The following is a 20,037-nucleotide window of genomic DNA, read 5'->3' as shown; positions in this document are numbered from 1 at the left end:
CTTGGTGCCTATAGCTCAGTGGCTAGGGCGCCAGCCACATCCACCAGAGCTGGCGGGTTTAAATCCAGCCTGGGCCTGCCAAACAACAATGACAACTACAACCAAAAAAAAAAAAAAAACATAGCTGGGCGTTGTGGTGGGGGCCTGTAGTCCCAGCTACTTGGGAGGCTGAGGCAAGAGAATCACTTGAGCTCAAGAGTTTGAGGTTGCTGTAAGCTGTGATGCCATGGCACTCTACCGAGGGTGACATAATAAGACTCTGTCTCCAAAAAAAAAAAAAACTCAAAGACACTGAAGCCACAACATTTTTAGGGCCCCTGTGGCCTGAGGCTTTCTGCTATGTATTTCAGGTGCTATCTACTTAATTTTATTATCTGGTGTAATTCTCAGCCCATCACACTCTGCAGGACAGGTATTAATAATAAACATATCGACTCAAAGAGGAAGTTAACTTGCCTGCCCCAAATTCATGAAAAAATTCTATTCACCGTAGTTCGTGGAAAAAACCTAACACCGTGAAGTGAAAAAAATCTAACACTGAAGTTTCCTTTTTCTACTGATTTGATAAATCTTATGTCAAAGGACACAGACCGCAGGTGATGGAGAGTTTCAACAACTCGAGCTTTTGCAAACGACGCAGTGGCTCACAGCCGGCAGGCGCAAGGATGCCGCGTTTGGACGCAGAGAACTCCGGCCCTGGCTTCCTCTCACACCCACGCTCCAGCTGTGGAAATGCCGGCACACCAAGCACCCTCTCCAGCTCCAGCTTCCTGGAGAGGGACAGTGAGGGCTGATTCTCTAACTTACAGAGCCACTGTGAAAGTCCAGTGGATGCCACCTGGGATGGGCCGTAAAATGCTCTCCAAATGACAGGTATTAAGAACATCTGTCATTCCTTTTTGTTAAGGACTTCTGGGAAATGCTGAAGGCCATGGTACTAAACCAGTACTGAAAATGGGAGTGTCTAGGTTTGAAGTTCAGGACATCCTCTCCGAGGCCACCACCCAGGGGACTGTAACAGACTGGTCAACATACGGAGGGGGGCACCGTCAGGGACTAGGCCTCCTGTACTGATACGGATATGTGGTGCATGTCCCGTCTGTGAAAATAGGTCCACTCAGGGAGGTGGTCAGTGGAAGGGAGGTGTCCGTGTAGGGAGGTGTCAATATAGACAGGTGGTCAGTATAGGGAGGTGTCAGTGAGGGGACATGGTCAGCGAGGGGAGGTCCTACTGTGACACTGAGCCATGGCTTTGTGCTGACTTAATACAGGTAATGTTGCTCAGGTGAAAATTCAGGCAAATGAATGACGTTCACATCTTCAGAAAACACACAATTTGTTCTTCTGGGCTTAAAAGTCATTGAGAATGAGAGTACTGAGACCACCACTTAGGTAAAGAACCAGGCCTGCCTAATGGAGCCAGAAGAGAAAGGAAAGGTGAGTCCAGAGAGTCCTCGGTGCTGTGAGAAAGGGGACCTGGCCGTCCCGTCCTGCCTGCCCTCCCCCTGCCCCGTGTGGGGACCCAGGCTCCTCACGGGAATGCGCAGCAAACCCCGTTGGGCACGGAGCCCCGGATATCTGGAGCTTCCAGCTGTCCCTTGTGGTACTTGCTAAGACTGTGGGCTTAACAGAGCATCTTTCTTACTAAGCTTGTTCAGATGTAGAAATCCATGGGGGAGTAAGAGAAAATTAACATTTCATTAACAATCAAAAGTACTTTTTTGGTTTTACCTCTTTCAGTAAAGCATCCTAAAACCAGCCACAAACTAAGACACCGAAAAGGCAATTTCCATCTGTATCAAGTGCTTTCAAGTTTTGGTAACGGGTTTTCATTGCACATTAATTGCTGCTGAATTATAATGAAGACTGGCTGTAAAACTGCCCATTACACTCAGATTAATACCAAACGAGCCCGCTGTGGTTCGGATTATTGTGGAAAAGAACTAGGAGGATTCAGGGCTATCAGCCACAGTTTGTTTTCAGGGCAGAGTGGACTGTGCTGAGAGGCAAATGAATGTGTCTGTGTTTAAAACCAAACCCCTGTTGGAGCAGAATGTCACTCAGCCTTGGCGGGCGGAGCCTCAGTTACATGTTGCATTTTAGTTTATTACTAAACTGGGGAAGGTTTTCCTGCCAGAGCCTGGTGAGCAGGTGTGGAGTATAACGCTGGCTTCCAATCTGCACATTCACAGAACAGTAGCGTCGGGTTAAGATGCTCCCAGGGGCCCTATTAATGCTTCGATTATCCTTGATATAAGAAATAACCCAAAGGCCTATATTTCACGCTCCCATTATTCCACGTCACAGTCACTAGCTTGAACATTTTCTTCTGTCCTGGTAGTTGGTTATATCGCCTTAAATTATGTCTTCTTCCTCCCGTCCCTCCCCACTTTCCTTCTGCTTGTCCATGTGTCCCTGTGAGTGACAGAGACAACCAGGACCGAGGTCCCCAGGAGGAGGGATTTAGAGGAGGGGCTTCCTCCATGAAATTTATTCAGAGCTCTCAAAGTTCAGCCTCTTAGTGGGCTGAATCAGGTCCACGCTGGAGTACCCTAGTTCCTCAACACGTGACCATATTTGGGGGCAGGAGGTAATTTAAAGAGGTAATTAAGGTTAAATAAGATCATCGAGGTGGCCACGTCAAGGGGATACCACCTGGGAAGGGGCTCTCCAAATGACAGGTGTTAAGAACGGTTGATTCTGTTTCATATAGTCAAGTTATATTTAAAGAAATAATGATTCTATTTAATCACATAATCCAATATGAGTTTCCGTATATGTGGGTCACTATGAAAGTTTTGGGACAGACTGTGATAGGATCCATTACTTCACTTCTAAGACACACCATGGACAGCGTCCCTTTCTGATTTCCCCGCACAAGTTTCAACTTGCTTAGTGTTACCAGGAAGGCTTCATTTGCTTCTGTCTTGTGGAATTTGTGCTTCTTGAGTTTGTATCTCAGGAGTTTCATAATCCCTCATGTAAGAAGAGGAAACTCAAAACCAGATGAGCAAGAGGGGAGATGATGTGAGGACAGAGCGGGCAGCCAGCCCGGCAAGCCAAGGAGAGTGGCTTGGGAGGAAACCTCGGCCTCGGACTTCCAGCCTCCAGAACTGTCAGAAAGGGCATCTTTGTTACTTAAGCCACGGGTCTGTGACATTTTGTTATATACGGCAGTCGGAGCAAAGGGACAGAAAAAAAATCACGTAACAAAGTAAAATAACACGGGTGGCACCTGCGGCTCAAAGGAGTAGAGCGCCGGCCCCATATGCCGGAGGTGGTGGGTTCAAACCCAGGCCCGGCCAAAAACTGCAAAAACAAAACAAACAACAAAGTAAAACAACACTCCAGCTGTGGGAATGAAGCAACAGAGAAAGAAAAACTCCAAACAACAGGACAAACCAACCCGGGTGACAAGGGAGTGGCCAGGACACCTTCCTGTTTCGTTGGCACCTGACGGCATCACACCCTACTATGTGAGATGTAAATCTCAAAGCAAAGTGGCTTTGGGGACAAAGATCACCAGGAATCAGAGGCTGCTACTGCCTTAGCGCCCCCAGGGCCACTGTTTATCCAGGGACCTTGCTGCGCACACCACACAGTTCTGGCCCCACCGATTTATCCCAGAGACCAGGAGTTTGCTGTTTAGTTCCTGGAACCAGGTGCACAGCGTTTCGGGTACCATAACCCACCTTGCCAAAACTTCCTTTCCCCAGCATTTTGTGCAAGATAAAATCCTCGATTTTCAGTTTCATGTGGAGAGCCGGCCTTTCCGCTTTCCGTTCTGGTGTAGGATCCTGGCATGGTTTATCTGCCTCGTCCGCGGGAGACTCCCAGGAGATTCCCTGCGGCTCTGAAAATGGCAAGCAAGTGGTTAAAAATGAACAGAGTCATGGAGGGTCATTCCCGTTGCTCTGAGCACACAGTTTTCCTTCACTTCCTGTTCTGGGAGGAGCTGGGAGAGGCAGGTCAACCCCTCCCTCACCTGTCCTTAGCAGATTGTCTATCAGATGAGGAAAATTGAGAACGTGAATCCAGAGGCCCCAGGTTAAGGCTCCTCAGTGCTAATTACTGACACTGACTCAGCCACGGACCAGTGCACCTACCTTTCTTTCCCGGTGTTGGTAAGGATGGCGGCTTTGGTTCACTTTTGATGGAGCTTGGGAGACCAATTTCAACGGGACCTTCTCTGAAGATCTGCTCAGTGTCTCTTAAGCAGCGAGCCTAGGTGATGAGCAGAGAGTCACACCAGCCACCTCCCTACCGTTGGCTCAGCCTGCTGTCCGTGGGGACAGAAGCCATCTAAATGCCTGGGATTACCAAGGCTCTTCTTTCTCTCAACATGCTTTAGGAATCCCGTATTTGGGGAGAGTCTGTCTATTGTATTTTGTGCATCAGCAGGATACGCTCACCTCCCTCACACTTGTGTGGGGGCTGGCTTGATTCTCCCGTGCTACATAAACCACCACAAACATAACTCACAGGACAGCCAGTGAATGGCAAAACAGCTACACAGGCAGTGCCAAGGCTTAAAGAGGGTTTTTCTTGGATATGAGAATTCAACCTATGGCAAGGAAAAGTAGCCCTCGGCTGGGTGTTCTGTGAGGGTTGGGGGTGATTCTAGCAAATAAGTGCCCCCCCTCAGGCTACTGTATGACCCTAATCAATCCCTATAAAGTCAGCAACAAACCCTCAATAATTTGTTTCTGCCCTGATCATTCCACAAATAAGTGAAGATCTTATAAAAATATGCGCAGTACAAATGTATTAAATAAATAAACATCTCCAAGTCCAGGGGAGGAGGTAACCAGCCTGCAGATGAAGGTCAGTGCCAAGGCCAGTGCCCAGAAGCGCAGTCCCTGTTTCCCACAGGGCAGCTGCACAAGGACCCAGGTGGTGCCGGACGGCTGAGAAGGCGAGAGTGTGCCCACCTCACACGCTCCCACCTGCTGGGTGCTCTCGATCATCGCCAGCGCTTCGGCCATCAGCTTCTGATTGATGCCGCAAAGGTTGGCCACCTTCGTCTGGCATCTGTGGTGTACGTTCATGCCACATGCTGAAACGGACAGAGCAGGACAATGAGCCAGCGTTGGGGACCCGCCAATGCTGGGAGGGACAGAGCCCCGTGTGCAGGAGGGATGCCCGGCATTGCCCATGTGCTCAGGCTCTGCCAGGGCTGGAGGAGGAGGGTGATGTTGGGTCTCCTTGGTGGCGGTGCCAGGGCTGGAGGGAAGGTGCTTCCTCCCACCCTAGGCTGGGCCCTGAGCGTCCTGTTCCTGCCTCGGCTGCTGGATGCAGCTTCTCCACCCTCCAGGTAGAGGCTCAGCCTGTGGAGGGGAGTTGGGGTGTGAGTGTGTTTGTGGGGGGGTGGGGATGAGCTGGAGAGTGGCCTGAGACCTAGTGCTCCCCTGCAGGAGAGCTGAGCTAATAAACCAGAAGACTTGACTGCTGGCCGTGAAGGGGGCCTAAGGGGGTGCACAGCTCTGAGACCCGGGGGTGTGGGAGCACAGGTTAGTTGGGTGTCCCACAAACGGGGCTGAGAGGGTGTTGGGAGATCCAATAGACTTCTGGGCACTCACAGGAAATTTAGAAATTTTATTTATTTTATAGGTGTAAAAGTCATCCAAGGCTACCAAGGGGAAATCCCTTCTTTGGAAGACGGAGTAACAGAGAAGGGCGGGCACAGCGAAGCCTTGAGGTCCTTTTACTCCTCATCTTTCTCCCCGGGCACGGTAGGTGTTTTCCTAAGTCAACAGTGGAGCTAGGCGGCCATGCTGTTGTCCAGAGCATGAGCACAGCACTGGAGCAAAGCGCCCCTTTCTCCTCCTGTTCTCGACCCTGCCCACGTCTGCTTCTCTGCTTCCCCCTCCCGCTCAGCGCACTCCATCTGGTCCTCCCCACAGTCCACAATCTTCCTGGGGTCCACGGCACCTCCGCTTTGTTCATCAGGCGCACTTAGGAGAGCTGTCCAGATAGCACAGCAAAACCTCCTGCCAGGCCCAGGTGCAGGGAGTTGGTGGCCATGGTTTCTCAGAGACGGGCACTGGGCACTGTGGCTTGAGGATGCCAGTGGCTCCTGCGACCCAGCTGAAAGCGAGTCCCTTAACCTCCCCACTGGCCTATCCAGGATGATCAATGCAGTGTCTATTTGTGGCAGGTGGATTGGTTGACATATTATCTGAAGCATCTTTCCCCCCAGGTCCCCACTCCCATCCCTGCACCTTTGCCCAGGCTATTTCTTGCACAAAGATGAACCCTTCTCTCAGGATCCAACTTGCCTGGGGATGAGGGGTTCAGGTGAGCACCTGAGAACAGTGGGGGAGAGACCAAGAGTGGTAGGGCCCCCTCGCCTCTCTGGACTTTGGAGAAGAGTGAGCTTTTGTGGACCCAGGAGAAAGGGACGCTCTTTCCTGGCTGGCTGTGCCAGGAGAGGCTGTGGCACAGCACACCTGGGGAGACTGGGCAGGCACAGGGACCCCAGCTTTGACAAAAATCTTTGTGCTGCAGAAACAGAAGTCATGGGCTTCACCTGTTCATCAGGCACAGGTGACAATACCAATAGCACCTGGTATTGGAGACTGGCCTCCCCAACTCTTGTGGAATCATAGGAAGGGTAGGTGGCCCCAGCGATTATTAGACTGAGTCCTGATCAAGTGAGTCTCAAGGCTATAAAGAAAGTGATGTTGGTTGCACATCTACGACCTAGTTACAGAAAGTAGCTCGAAGAAAAGGAACCAAAATTTTCTTTCATTTTATAAGTCACACGAGATGTTATTCTAGATTTTGCTAAAGAAACAAAAAAAGGAGTGGGAAATACTTGAGCACTGATCGGGAGGACATCTGTGTGCTGGTCGTGGCTTCCACAGCACGTGGGCACTGCATGACACTGGGACAGTCATGCACCTTCCATGAGCTTCAAATTTGGGCTCCCTGGCAGTGAACTACAGTCCTCCCTGGAGCACTGATCTACACAGTGTTCCAGCTTAGCAATGCTGGGCGAGTACTCTGTCTCAAGCATTCCAAAGACAGTTTCTGTGACCGTGGGAGCCTCTTGGATTAGGGCATGTGGGCCTGTGCAAAGACCACTATTACATCGTGCTGTTCATTTTAGAAAATCCAAATTTTCCTCATGAAACATTACCATTAAGATAAAAAAAAAATCCAATAGAGATTTCCATACTCCAGCTGACAGAACTCTAATCTCACATACTACCTGCTTCTGCAAAAATCTGTCAGTGGGGATTGTGCTAATGGAATCAGGCAGTCGGCACCATAAAATCACGAGGCTTTAATCTCACCTGCAATTTTTTGTGCAAAGAGCTGAGCACGGTGATTGCCATTGGGCAGGTGCTCAGCAAACACCAATTGTCTTTCATCTCCATCTCTGGCTGCCTTGACGGATATCGTCAGATATTTAAATGAAACTCGGGCAGCCCTCACCCATAGTTTTCACTGGCTCCCTCCTCCTCAGACAGTTCACAAAGACAAAATACAGGCAGCATTTTCCACGTAGATAAGTATCAACTCCTACTAGAGTCAGTGTAGACGCACAGATTCAGCCACAAAAATCTATCTGAAGAGAAATCTTTTATATCTATCTAAAGTCTTTACAACAGGAAACCTGGTTTGATGGATGGTGCTCTGGATTCTGAGCCGTCACTGGGATCCAACACTGACTTGCTAAGTAGGGGTCAGGTTTCCAGCTGGGTGGCCCAGCCCTGTTTTCCTGTGTGTGGTGGCTGCAGTGCACAGTGAGGGAAGGATTCGGGACATCAGGACTGGGATTTGATTTTGCTTCTTCAAATTGCTGCCTGAATCATGTTTATCTCTGAATCACACGGACATGAAGAAAGGCCGTGTCCTCTCTACAAGGTCGCTACAGAAGTCTTGGCTACTGACCTATCAGGCGGCAACTTGATCTCTGTGAGTGGAAACAGTCCCCCTTGGTGACTATTTTCATAGGAATTATCAGAGGAAGAGGAAAGAGTCAGGGTAAAGACTACAGGAGGCCCCTCGTGCCAAGGAAGAGACCGAAGCGCCAGGCAAGGAGGGGAAGGAGCTGGAGGAGAGGGTGAGACAGATGGGGAGCCAGGAGAGTGGTCCCGGAGGGAGCAGAGCTGAGGAGGGAAAATGCAGGGGGAGAGGGGAAGGGAGGAGGGAGGAGGGGCAGCAAGGATGAGAGGGAGGGGGTGCTTGAAAGGAGGTGGTGGGAGAGAGTGGGAGAGGATGGAATGGGAAGGAGAGTGTTGGAGGAAGGGACAGAACAGTGCGGGCAGGAGAGACGGGAAATAATGGCAGGAACCCCTGGGAAGTTCTAGGTTCCCGAGATGGAACCCTTGACCTCCCCAGAGAACCAACCGGTGAAGATTTCATTATTCACGTTTCTGGTCGTGCAGAGAGAACACGGGGGTGCTAGGTTTTGCCTGTGCACCCTCAGTCCTCTGCCTACTCCCATCTTCTTGAACAGGTGCATAGACAGAGGTGTGTCCGTGGGACACCGGGAGATTCTCAAGGCTGATGCTGACCCCCTGTGATGGTGGCTTTGGGTTACGGAAACCTCACCTCTTCCCGCCTCCACAAGAGGGCTCCACCACGCGCGGGAACGTTACTAGTGTGAGGCCAGAGAGAATGGGCAGGGAGCTCCCAGCCACCTCCAGCACTTAAGTGAGAAGACACATTCCACCAGTGGCATGAGTTAAAATAGGGTTGCCAGGGAAAAATATCACCTGGCCCCTCTGTTTAACAGTTCCTTAGGAGAAAGATGCGTGCATTGGTGGGGGACTTCCCTCTGTGGCTGGGCGTCCACCCCAAGCCGCAGTGATCCATCACTTTGTGGGGGATTGTTCTCCCTGCCTACTCCCTAGTTCTGCATGTCCAGCCCTATTGCCTTAGCAGCCGGAGTTCTGGAGCAAGAGGGTCTTTTTGTGCTTCCTTTTCTCAGGGTGGGTTTGAATAACTGCACTGGTAAAGAGGGGCGAGGTCGTGTAGTGAAGCTGGCTTTGAGGAAGGACCAGAGAGGGGAGATGGGGCCCAGAGCTGGACTGGCCTCCGCCTGGACACTCTGAGTGCCCAGAGGTGGTTTGGGGATTAACTTTCAGGCTCACGTTGCAGAACCTGTCTGTGCAGGACCAGGTATCGGCTGCCTGGATGCACCAGGCTTGCTCCTTGAGGAGAGGACAGTGGGAATCTTGCCATCTGGTGCAAAGGGGCTGCCAGGGCGTTGTACAGCTAGACCTACTCGAACCTGGAACGGGCTTCCCAGAACCCACCAAAGAATCAGTGGGTTGGGTCAGAGTGAAGTGGGATCTTGGCAGTGAGGCCAGTCAAAGGAGATATATACATTCTGCCCTCATCTCTCCCCAGGGCCACAGAATGACACAAGGCACCATGACCAAGGGCCTTGGCCTTGAACCTGAACTACTGTGCGCTTTGCTGCAATGCAAAGATGAGGGGGTCAGCAGGGTGAAAGGAAAGCGACAGGGCAGCATGTGGTCCCAGGAAGACGGCATTCACCCTCGGGGCTTGTCTGGGATGGGTGTGGAAACTGTGCCTTATGCCCTCCCTCCTGCTCCCCAGACAGTGGACCCGAGCACCCCTGGGGCTGCGCTCACTGCCTGCCAGACTCACCATCACACTTGAGCCCCTGCCGCGCCAGCCCCCACAGCAGGGTCCCGCAGTGCTCGCAGAAGGTTGGGCTCTTGTAGTTGTAGACTTTGAATCTGTGCGGCATGTCAATTTTGAATCTCTCCTTGTGGAACTGAAAAAGAGGCAAAAGGTGAGACTGGAGACCATGATGGAAGCACTGATTAAACCGCCTTCACTGGCAAGGCTGACAGCCCCGTCTGAAGAAGGCGACAGCCTCTGTGATTGCAGGTGAGGGGCCAGCACCCTGCAGACCGCTGCTGTCCATGCTCGCGGGGACTGGCATGTGGGGTGTTTATTTAAATGAGAGCAGAGGCTATGCCACTCCCAGTTAAATAAATGAACCTTTCCATCCTCCTCTAATATAAATATTTCCTTTTCTCTTTCAGTCCAGAGCTTGTGCTTTAACCTTTTGAAGATGTAACAAAAAGCCTCCTCTAAAGGAACCGTCTCTATGGGCTGACCAGTGTGAGGGCCTGATGTGGGAGGAGTCTTCACACCTATTACTCACGAACAGAGGCGGGAAGAGCAGCCCAGCCACACCTCCCACCAGGTGCAATAGACAGATGTGTCACCTGCGTCATCTCCCACACGAGCCTGTGGTTCTCAACACACCCCATCGGGAGTAGCTCCCATCACACTTCTCGTTTGACAGATGAGGAGAGGAAGCTCAGAGGGGACTAGAAACTTGTCTCAGTCACACAGCCAGCAACCTGGAATAGCTGTGAGCTTGGCAGTCAGAGTAAGAGCCTTTCCATTCTCTTCTCTGTCTCAAAATAAATGTAAAAACTTGAGGGGCTGGGAGAGGTGAGTGAGGGAGGGATGTTATTGGTAGATAGATCGTAAGATTTCTTTTTTTCAGTTTTCCAGAGTTTAAAATCAAAACTACTCCAATGAACAGTGAAAAACTTGACTAGTTGGATTCCTGGTAAGAACGCCAGTGTCTTGCTTGTGCAAGATAAAATATTTAATTTTCTTAAGACTTACAATCTCTGCAGAAATTTCTAATGAAACACCTCCTTTAGGAAAGAGCGCGGCAAAGCGGCTTCCTGGAAACCACCTGTGGGTGGGGTGGGGGAAATCACAACGGCACTTCCTGGCCACTTCCTATTGCATTTTCTGGAAAGGGGAGAGTCATTACAATTCTTATGGTGCTTTGCTTACTCATCCTCCAGTTTTGGTAACTCAGTAATAATCATTATTGATGAGGAAAGATTTGAGGGGGATGACCGATGATGTTTGATAAGTGTCAGGATTCCAGTTCAGGCATTATTAAACAGGATTAGCGGGCTATAAAATTTAATATGAGGATAAAATCATCGCACGTCAGGCACAGAGAGCCACCTCAACACGCACCATGGTCTCTCGGCTGTTCACAGCTGATCCTGTGCACTTGGCGATGACTTTATCGATACACTTCTTGTGAATGGCTGCATTGCATTCTGGAAAGAAATGGTCACAGCATAAGATTTTCAGACATTAATGAACAACTAAATAACTAAATGAAAAGAAGGACGACAGTGCACCAGAAATCCTTTGACTTACGTCGGCACTGGTAGCCCTGCTTGTTCAGGCCCCTGAAATAAACAAAGCACAAGGCTGGTTTTATTTGGTGTCCCATGTCAGCATCAGCACCAAAAACATTTAAGAGGCAAAGGAGACCCAAGAGCGTCCCAGGATCACAAAGCGTTTTCTGATGTGTGGCCCTGGTGTGTCGTTTGCTAAGAGTGTTCTTGTGCTTTCTTTCTTTCTTTTTTTTTTAAATTTAAGCTGCTTTGTTAAAGGTTTGATAATTAAACGATTGAAGTTCACCCAGTTTCCTTTTCCCTTTTGTATTTTGTAAAGGCACAGAGACAAGTTAAAATGCACGGCCCAAACCCGCAGCCTGGGGCTCCTGGGAGCGAATTTCTATGCGCTAGACTTAAACATTCATTGCCTGGCTGAGCTTTCCTCGGATGAACAAAGACATCTGTGGCTCACTCTAGTCCCTTTTTCTGAGTGTCTGAGAATATTTGCAACTGACGAAGTCTCAAGTTTAAGACCGATTTCTGCGCAGCACTCATTATTAGAAAGAAAGGAGCTTTAAGTAATTAGATGAAAACAAGTTGATGAAAATCCACCAGAAGTCTATGTGGCCTTTGGATACCCTGGGTAGGTGGGAGCTGGGGGCTGACAGCTTCCTCAGTGGTCCAGAGGGGAGAGTGCACTTCATTAGTCGAGGGGGCTGAGAAGCAGAATCGGGAGTCATTTCAAGGCTCTTCTCTATGTCAGCTGTGCTATGTGTTTCCTGAGGCTTAAACTGATGTCTGCTCAATGGCTGTTAAGGCACCCAGGAGCCTCGTGAGGTTTAATTCATTAGCTACAATGGGAAAGCGCTGTCTGTTGCAAACAATTGCACCAGTACGGTTGTGCTGTCAGGCAGAGGAAGTTTAGACCATAAAACTGTAGACCAGCATATAATAAAGATGCCTTCCTCATCTGCTTCTCCCTGCTCACCTCCCCCCACCTCCCAGCAACCTCCAGTTAGTCAGAAACTAAAGTCCTCTGAGCTTCTTTCCAGATCAGACCTGGCTTCCCGGCTGTACAGGAATCACGCCCTGAAGTCTTTTACCTAATCGCACCCTTTGAACCCTTTGGCCCAGGCCACACCACATCAACAACTCCCACATGGCACTGATCCCTGAGCCCCTCCCTGCTCTGCTGTTGGGGGTGCCAGGCCTGGCCAGTTAAGAGCATGCAAGAAAACGCACAAGCTGGGAGTGAAACGCTGAGTTACTGTACCAGACAAACTCATGGCAGACCGAGCAGAAAGTGGGCTGTGGGAAGAAGGTGGCGGAGAACTCGTGGCATTTCACGTGGTGGACTTTGGCCTGCTTGATGGCTCCCCGGCGATGGTGCAGAGCAAAGAAGCCTTCTGCTTCAAATTCGCTCATGTCCTTTGTGTCTGCAGGAAGATGAGAGGGGTCAGCGTGAAGTTCTGCACTACGGCTGTTCAGCTGGGTAGGGACAGAGAGGGGTGAGTTCTGCCTACACCAGTGACAGTCCCAGGACTTACTCGGGGGGTCTGACACTGAGCTTCTCTCTTCACTTCTGTGAAGCTGAGTTACCATGGAGCGTATGAGTGGAGGCGAAAACACTGACGTTAGACTGCTGGTTCAATCCTTCGCTTCTCTATGTCTGGGCTGAATTATCCTCTTTTGGTTTTTAAAACCAGAAATCAGAATTCTAAAGGTATTCAGCATCCTCTCTTCATCACCAGACTCAGTGATGAGTCAGCCAGAAAAGGCAGGAAGTGGCCAATGCTTTGCTGTCTGTGATTCTAGAGAATCACGTGTTTACTGAAAACAACCTGGGACCAGCATCTCTGAGGTGCCGGGATGCTGTGCATCTGGTTGTTCACAGAAAGGAGCTGGCCAGATGTTTGTGTGAGAGCAAAAGAACTTTGGGAAGTCATTTGAGTCCTAGTTCCTGATGTCCACAGTGACCAGAGGTGTCAGCTACAGACTACACTCACCAATGTGGAAAGAGCTGGATGGTTAATGGATCCCTGCAACTTTTCCAGTGTCTAGTAATTCTGTGGATTTCCTAGTCATCTACTCACACCATCCAATTCACATCTATTCAGTTTACTCTGAGCTCGTGAGGACTGGTGAAACTTCTCTGGGTAGTCACTGCCCACTGTGCCCTATACCCAGGTGACATCCTTCCAAAAGGCTGAAGGGCTCTGAGATGAGCAACTTATGATAACATAAGTCCCCCCAAAAGCACACAATAGAAAGCAGTCATGGTTCTACAGTGATGAACACGCCAGCATATGAAAGAAAATTATATGTGAAACAGTAAAGAAATACAAATAACAGTCACTAAAATAAGAACAGTAAACATATAGATACAAATAAAATAAAGATAATTTAACTCCTCAAATTATAATTTTTATGATAGCTTGAATTATTTTTTCTTTATGTTTATTTTTACAAATGTAAAAATTTGAGGTTTAGAGTGAATAAGGGGCTTATGATATTTTACAAATACAAAGAATTAACAATATTTAACCTAAATTATTTCTGTTCTGGCTAAGCAGCTCGGTTGTCTAAAAGTGCACTTGGGACAAATACTCCCTTCCAAGGCACCTTATTTCCCAGTCTCTCGTGGTGGCCAGGCCAGAAACACACAAGGCAAGCAAAAGTCCTCTGAACATCCCAGGATGGACCTGGTTTATGGCAGCCCCCAGATAAACAGCATTCCCAGTAACTGCAGATGCAGTACTTTGCCTGATACTTTAAAGCTGGGTAGTTTAGGTCTTTTTACTTAGAAGTTAGGCTGAAAATAAGTAGGCTTGGTTAGTGAGGGGTTAAACTGAGGGTCACTGGGTTGATCCCCTTTTTCCACAGTTCTGGTGTGGAGATCTATTTGCAACCTGTGACTGTGTACTAGGGCACTTGTTTGTAACATGTGACTCATTTCTATTTTGGTCCAGGTGAAATAAATTTAAGTGTAAAAATACTTTTAAATTTTGGGAATGGACGTGAACTATTCTGGGAACCCCTACTGTATCGTTGACTCACACACACACACACACACACACACACACACGGATGTCTGGAAAGTATCCAGCCGTGCACTATGATAAACAGTATTAACCTGGCTGGATATTTTCTGGAAGGCCTTCACATATGCATGCATGTATAAATAATACAGAACATAAATACTAATAAATAATGATACTGTAATAGGTTAATCGGTATTGATGTGGTTTAGATCATAATTCTCCTCTAATTGCTTAATCTGCACCCCACCCCCGCAAACAGGATTTAACATTCTCTGAGCAGAACTCATGTTCTGCTTTTCTGAATCCTTTGGAAGACTTTTTTATATACAACAATAGATGTTATTAAAATTGAACATCATCTGTGCCCTTCTGCTTGACATCAACAAGAAACTTTGTAGTTAGGTTATTATACAAAATTCGTTGTTAAAAATTAGATTTTGGGAGGCAGTGCCCATAACTCAGTGGGTAGGGTGCCAGCCACATACACCCAGGCTGGCGGGTTCGAATCCAGGCCAGGCCAGTTAAACAACAATGACGACTTCAACAAAAAAATAGCCGGGCATTGTGGTGGGCACCTATAGTCCCAGCTACTTGGGAGGCTGAGGAAAGAGAATTGCTTAAGCCCAAGAGTTTGAGGTTGCTGTGAGCTGTCATGCCACGGTACTCTATTGAGGGTGACATAGTGAGACTCTGTCTCAAAAAAAATTAGATTTGGGGGATATATAAAAATTTATAGATGGAGTCTCAATTTGGGTCTAGATATAAAAAAGTGGTGTATGTTATACACTTTCAGTCTTAAAAAAAAAGTACTGGGTAATTCTGGCTGGTGAAATAGCACTGTTTTTGCCCCACCCGAATTTCCTTTCTCATTCTAACAGAGAATTTAAGTTTTGTAGTAATTGGAAGAATACCCACGAAATTGTTTTTCAAAGCAGGGATCTTAAAATCATTTACTGAAAATACTTGCATTCTGCTGGAGGATTCTCTCTCAGTGTAAATTGTTACACTGGGCCCTGTTTTCCGCTAATGGGAAACGAATGCTTTCTCTATTTAAGGAGCTACACGTTATTGGTTTTTCTATTTAGGCCCGTGCTTTTGCTTTCTATGCAAATCTGGTTGTTCAGATGCCCTGCAAACTCATTTAGCCAATTCACCAACAGCATAATTATATGCACTTTACGTCTGCAACCTCGAGAGAGAAAGAAGAAAAGCTGAGAGTACTTTTCTCCCTTCTCAGGAATTGTTTTCTTTCTTTTAAAAAAAACTTTATTATGGGAAATTTTATATGTACACAAAAGTTAAGCAAACACTGTAATCTGTGTCTGCATACACATCATCCAGCTTCAACATCAATAAATTCATGGCCACTCCCTCCCCCCACATACCTAGCTCACTCCCTCCACCCCAGGCCAAAGGATTATTCTGAAGCAAATTCATGGTATTATTTTATCTGGAAATAGTTTAGCAAGAATCTGCAAATGATTAGAACTTCTTTAGAAAAAATAACCACGATATTATTGTCACACGTAAGTTGATATCCATGCCTCACTGGCATCAATATTTGGTGAGTGTTCCAGCTTTCCCTGATCACCCCATAAATTGTTTTTTTCCAATGTATCTGTTTGAATCTGGACCCAGAGGAATTATATGCGTTAAGCAAAAACCCACACAGCACCCCAAATCTCTAAACTAAAATTTTCCTCTTGGTAGTAAAACTTAGGTTGAAAAATGAAAATGGTTTTCCATCAGTAAGTTCCCATGTCCATGCTAACGTTCAGGATTTTGTGAACCAGAGGCATTTGATTGACACAGACAGCCCTGGCCTATTGCAGGCCACAAGGACACCCGGCTGGGAAATTAACCTTTTGTGGCCAAAATTTGCATGGGACATACATGGAAGCACAGCTCCTTAGCAATGCATTTTTCTTCACCTTTCTTTGTTCCAGAAAGGATTTGCAGTGACTAACCTTAAGTGTTAGCATTTTTTGCCACTAATTTTGTGGGAAATATTTCCCTGTCGCTTACTCGGTTTGCATTTTACTGATAGGGTGAAAGCTTGTCACAGCACATCACTTATATGCAATGTGCACACACATCACAACACACAAACAGTCTTTTGTCTTTATATCACAGTCCCAAACTAATATAAGGACAGTTGATAAAAGTGATGTGGGCATACAAGTTCACCCCACCTAAAAAAGAAACCTGTCTTTGTGTTATGTGTCTGTGTTTATCTGGCCCACATCGTGTATTTTCTGTTCATGCCTGAGCACTGCTAGAAATTTTAAGGAAATATTCTCTTTTCTCCTAATTATTGCCTCAGATCATTGCAAAGGTAATGTAAGCTGCACTTGAAAGGCCTTGCCCTCCTCACCCCCAAACAGGAAGAAGAAATGTCACTTGCCACTCATTTCCAGAAAGTATCTTGCATTCATTAGCATTCGGCCTTGAGGTTTCAGCTCTAACTGGTTGGGAGAAGGAGAGAAACATCAGTCAGAATGTGAAATAAGCCCAGAGTTCAGTGACATAAGTGGCTGCTGGGATGGCAGGAGACTTCAGAATACAATCATTCTTTCCCACTGTACTGATGTTCATTGCCATCAGAACAGTGCACACTCACGATGACCACATATCTTTTACTGAAACACCCGAGCAATTCATTGATTTTACTTGGAGAGCAAAACTTACATAGGGAAGAAAGAAAATTCTAACATAGATCGTATTTGGTTTTCTTGTCCTGTGGGTTGCTCATCTGAAGAGCTGTCCTAGGGCAGATCTTAACCATGACGGAAGAAGCACAGTCACTAGACCTATCTGCCTTGGGGAAAAGCAGGTGTTCTGGAGGGAAAGGTAAGCAGGGCTTTGAGGGCATCTCCAGAGCCCTCACTTCTGTCCCACATGAGGTGCAAGTCTGGGCTGATCAAGGCCATCAGTGGGGTGGTCTTTTTCTTTCACTAGGAAAGATGGTTTGGGGGGTGGGGCTGGGAAGGTGTTGGAAATTTCTGCTAAAGGAAATTTTAATTAGATCAGTCTGGGAAGGGATTAAAAAATACATACTTCAGGGTGGTGCCTGTGGCTCAAAGGAGTAGGGTGTCAGCCCTGTAAGCTGGAGGTGGCAGGTTCAAACCCAGCCCTAGCCAAAAACTGCAACCCCCCCCAAAACCTGCAAAAACCCCATACTTCAGGACTGAATTGCTGTGCAGAAGGGACCAGAATAGTGTCATGTTAAGCAATGATGCTAGATCTCTTGTAAATGACATAAGAAAAAAAAAAGGACGCACACAGGTCCAGGACAATCTGAACACTAATCGCTAACATATTGAATCATGCCAGGACACCACTGATAAACTAAAAAGAATAAGAAAGAGAATGAGTTGAAGGTCATTATTCATCATTGTTATCTCAGTCAGAATAACAGAGAAATAGTGAGTAATGAGATGTTGGTCCCAGGAAGGAATCTGAACCGTGGCTAAGTCATTTTCTGGCTATGTGTCCTGTGCAAGTCACTAAGCCTTGGAAAATCTCTAAAAAAATGGACAGAACAGCAGTGTCTATGTCACAGCATCATCACTAGGAGAATTTTATGACAAAATAAGCTTGCACTGCTGGGCCAGCTGCAAATTCTCATAAAAGCTTCAGTCTGATGAAGAGTGTTTCCGGCATCAAGTGGACACACACCAGGGTTCCCTGGTTCACAGAATAAGTAGTAAAAATGGCAAAAGCGGAAATTGAAGAGCAAAGGGGTTTGGGGCTGTTTCCAAATGAAATGGTGAAAACTGTCACGGGTTGACCACAAAATTATCACATTCAGGAATTCATGGGAGAATTTAAAGCAGTTATCTACTAGGAAAACATATGCACAGGGAAGTCAGACTCTAGCTGGTCTAGGGAAGAGAGTGGGAAGGGGCTGAGCTAACAGTCACCACCCTCGGGAGGCAGAAGGAGCGTCCCACTACGGACTCAGACACAGCACAGTGTCTGTGCCGATGAAAGGCAAATTTGAAAATATCGTTTTTTAAAGTACAGATCAATTTTAAGAAAGCACATTTCAAATAAAAACAAAAAACAAAACAAACAAAAAAAAAGCAAGGAAAAATATAAACCTAAAAATCTCTGAACAATCTGTTGGTTTTTAAAATAAAATTAACCTAAGAAATAACCTTGGGGGGGGGGGAAAGAAACCAACCCACGGAGCTTAAAAATGCAAAACGTTTGCTAGTTGGTTAAATGAGGATCTTAATGAACCGCACACAGGCTCATATGTATAAAAACCCAGGGAGCAAAGAGAGTGAAGAGTCCCGGAAGAACAGGATCAGCAGAATGTGCCTCGGGGAATAGGAGGCGAGTGGCTGAGACAAAGCAGAAAAGCAACCTGCAGTCAGTCGAGGCCGATTAAGAGAAGGATTAAAAAACAGACCCCCCCCCAGTTATCCTTTCATTAATTGAGAGGCAAACATGAATAAAATGATGAGGAGTAAATGACTCCTCTCTTTCTAATAAAATTAGGCAGAAGCCGAAACTATCTAGGAATGGGGGAAACTGGACCAGACTTTGTATCTCTTTCTCCTTGTCCAGCGGAATGCTCTGTGCTTCAGGCCGGCCCTGAGTTAAACACCTGTGACATCATCCACTCGGTTACCGTCTCCTACTCGCCTAAGCCGCACCCTCCACCCCCAGGAGTTTTATTTTTAGGGTCCCCCAGGCTGAACGCAGAAGAGCTCAACAGATCTGCTCAACTAAATCTCTTACACGGAGCTAAGCACGGGGACTGTTAAAAACAACGACAAAAGGCATATAGAGGGTTTGCCTTTAAAAATTGCTTTAGTGACTCGGGAAAGATTTATAGACTTGCTTAAAAAGTATTGATTTTTTTCCTTTCCCGAGGTCAAAAATACCAGACTGACAAAACAACTTCGTTTCTAGGCTTAGGTCTGTGACTTGAAAATCTCTGGGGTGGATTTCTTAAAATGTGAGTTATAGAAAGGAGGAGGCAGTGAGGCGAGATTCTCTTGTTTGGATAAATGGCACAAACGTTTGAAAACACTTTTCTGCATTTTAGAGTATGAAAAATAGTGTTTATTTAGATATTGTCTTTCATGTTGTGCCCCAGAAATTTGCATCGTAATATTTTATATTTTCATATTTTACTCTTCCCTTGAACATTTGCTAGCCAGGTATAATCCGGATTTTCAAAAAATTAGTGAGCGATGTGCTCCTTAAAACCAAGTAAGCTGTGTGGACTCATGGTGGCTGAGAACAATTCAGAGGGATGGGCAAAGTCTGAAGAGAAAAGGGCAAACATCAAAGGGTCGTTATCCCATCTGTTCACATTCTAGTGTCTCTTATTTTCATTAGAAATATTAATGAAGTTAAATGAGATTGATAAGATTTCAACGTCTCAACGTGTTCTGAGTCTATTGGGCTAAACTTGTAGTTTCTAAATTGAAAAGTACGAGTTAAAGTTGCCATTTGATAAATCTTAAGTTTTATATACAAATACATGTACTCTTTCCCAAATGAGTGAAAGGAACTAACTGAGCTGATAAACAGCAGTTCCTCCCCCACATAAGAGGAGTCTGTGATATTTTCAAGCTTACGTTAATGGCTATAAATCAGTAAGAGCTGTTCGCAGTCTGGAGAGACCCTCGCCTTATCTAGGAATCAAGAGGTGAACGTCAATATGTTCTACAGCCTACAGTGAATGATTGAGCAAGTGGTAGGGAGTCTGTGTGCCCAAGGCCAGCGCAATCAGCCCTTCAGGGTGACGGGACGTGATGAGCCTGCCACCAGCTAGCACTGTGCCTGCCACGTAACAGCCCAGGCGCTAGACAGCGGGACAGTTACCC

General features: G+C 47.0%; 1 protein-coding gene across 2 annotated transcripts in view; it reads right to left on the bottom strand.

Moving 5' to 3' along the window:
* The window catches only part of PRKCQ (protein kinase C theta), a 51,213-nt gene that overhangs the window by 27,066 nt on the left and 4,110 nt on the right, over positions 1 to 20,037 (bottom strand). The window contains exons 3-10 of one of the 2 annotated variants that reach the window (XM_003786829.3): positions 16,596 to 16,656; positions 12,424 to 12,586; positions 11,188 to 11,219; positions 10,999 to 11,084; positions 9,628 to 9,757; positions 4,947 to 5,056; positions 4,107 to 4,224; positions 3,693 to 3,853 (exon numbers count right to left, since the gene is read on the bottom strand). In XM_003786829.3, coding sequence (XP_003786877.1) covers positions 3,693 to 3,853; positions 4,107 to 4,224; positions 4,947 to 5,056; positions 9,628 to 9,757; positions 10,999 to 11,084; positions 11,188 to 11,219; positions 12,424 to 12,586; positions 16,596 to 16,656 — 861 coding nt within the window. The remainder of the gene's footprint in view (positions 1 to 3,692; positions 3,854 to 4,106; positions 4,225 to 4,946; positions 5,057 to 9,627; positions 9,758 to 10,998; positions 11,085 to 11,187; positions 11,220 to 12,423; positions 12,587 to 16,595; positions 16,657 to 20,037) is intronic. The other variant, XM_012803290.2, reaches the window with a different exon arrangement.

Source organism: Otolemur garnettii, unplaced genomic scaffold (genome assembly GCF_000181295.1).
Source record: "Otolemur garnettii isolate 467f Iridium unplaced genomic scaffold, OtoGar3 scaffold00019, whole genome shotgun sequence".
Lineage (NCBI taxonomy): Eukaryota > Metazoa > Chordata > Mammalia > Primates > Galagidae > Otolemur > Otolemur garnettii.
Note: the sequence above shows the minus strand (reverse complement) of the source record. Positions and strands in the feature narration are given on the sequence as shown.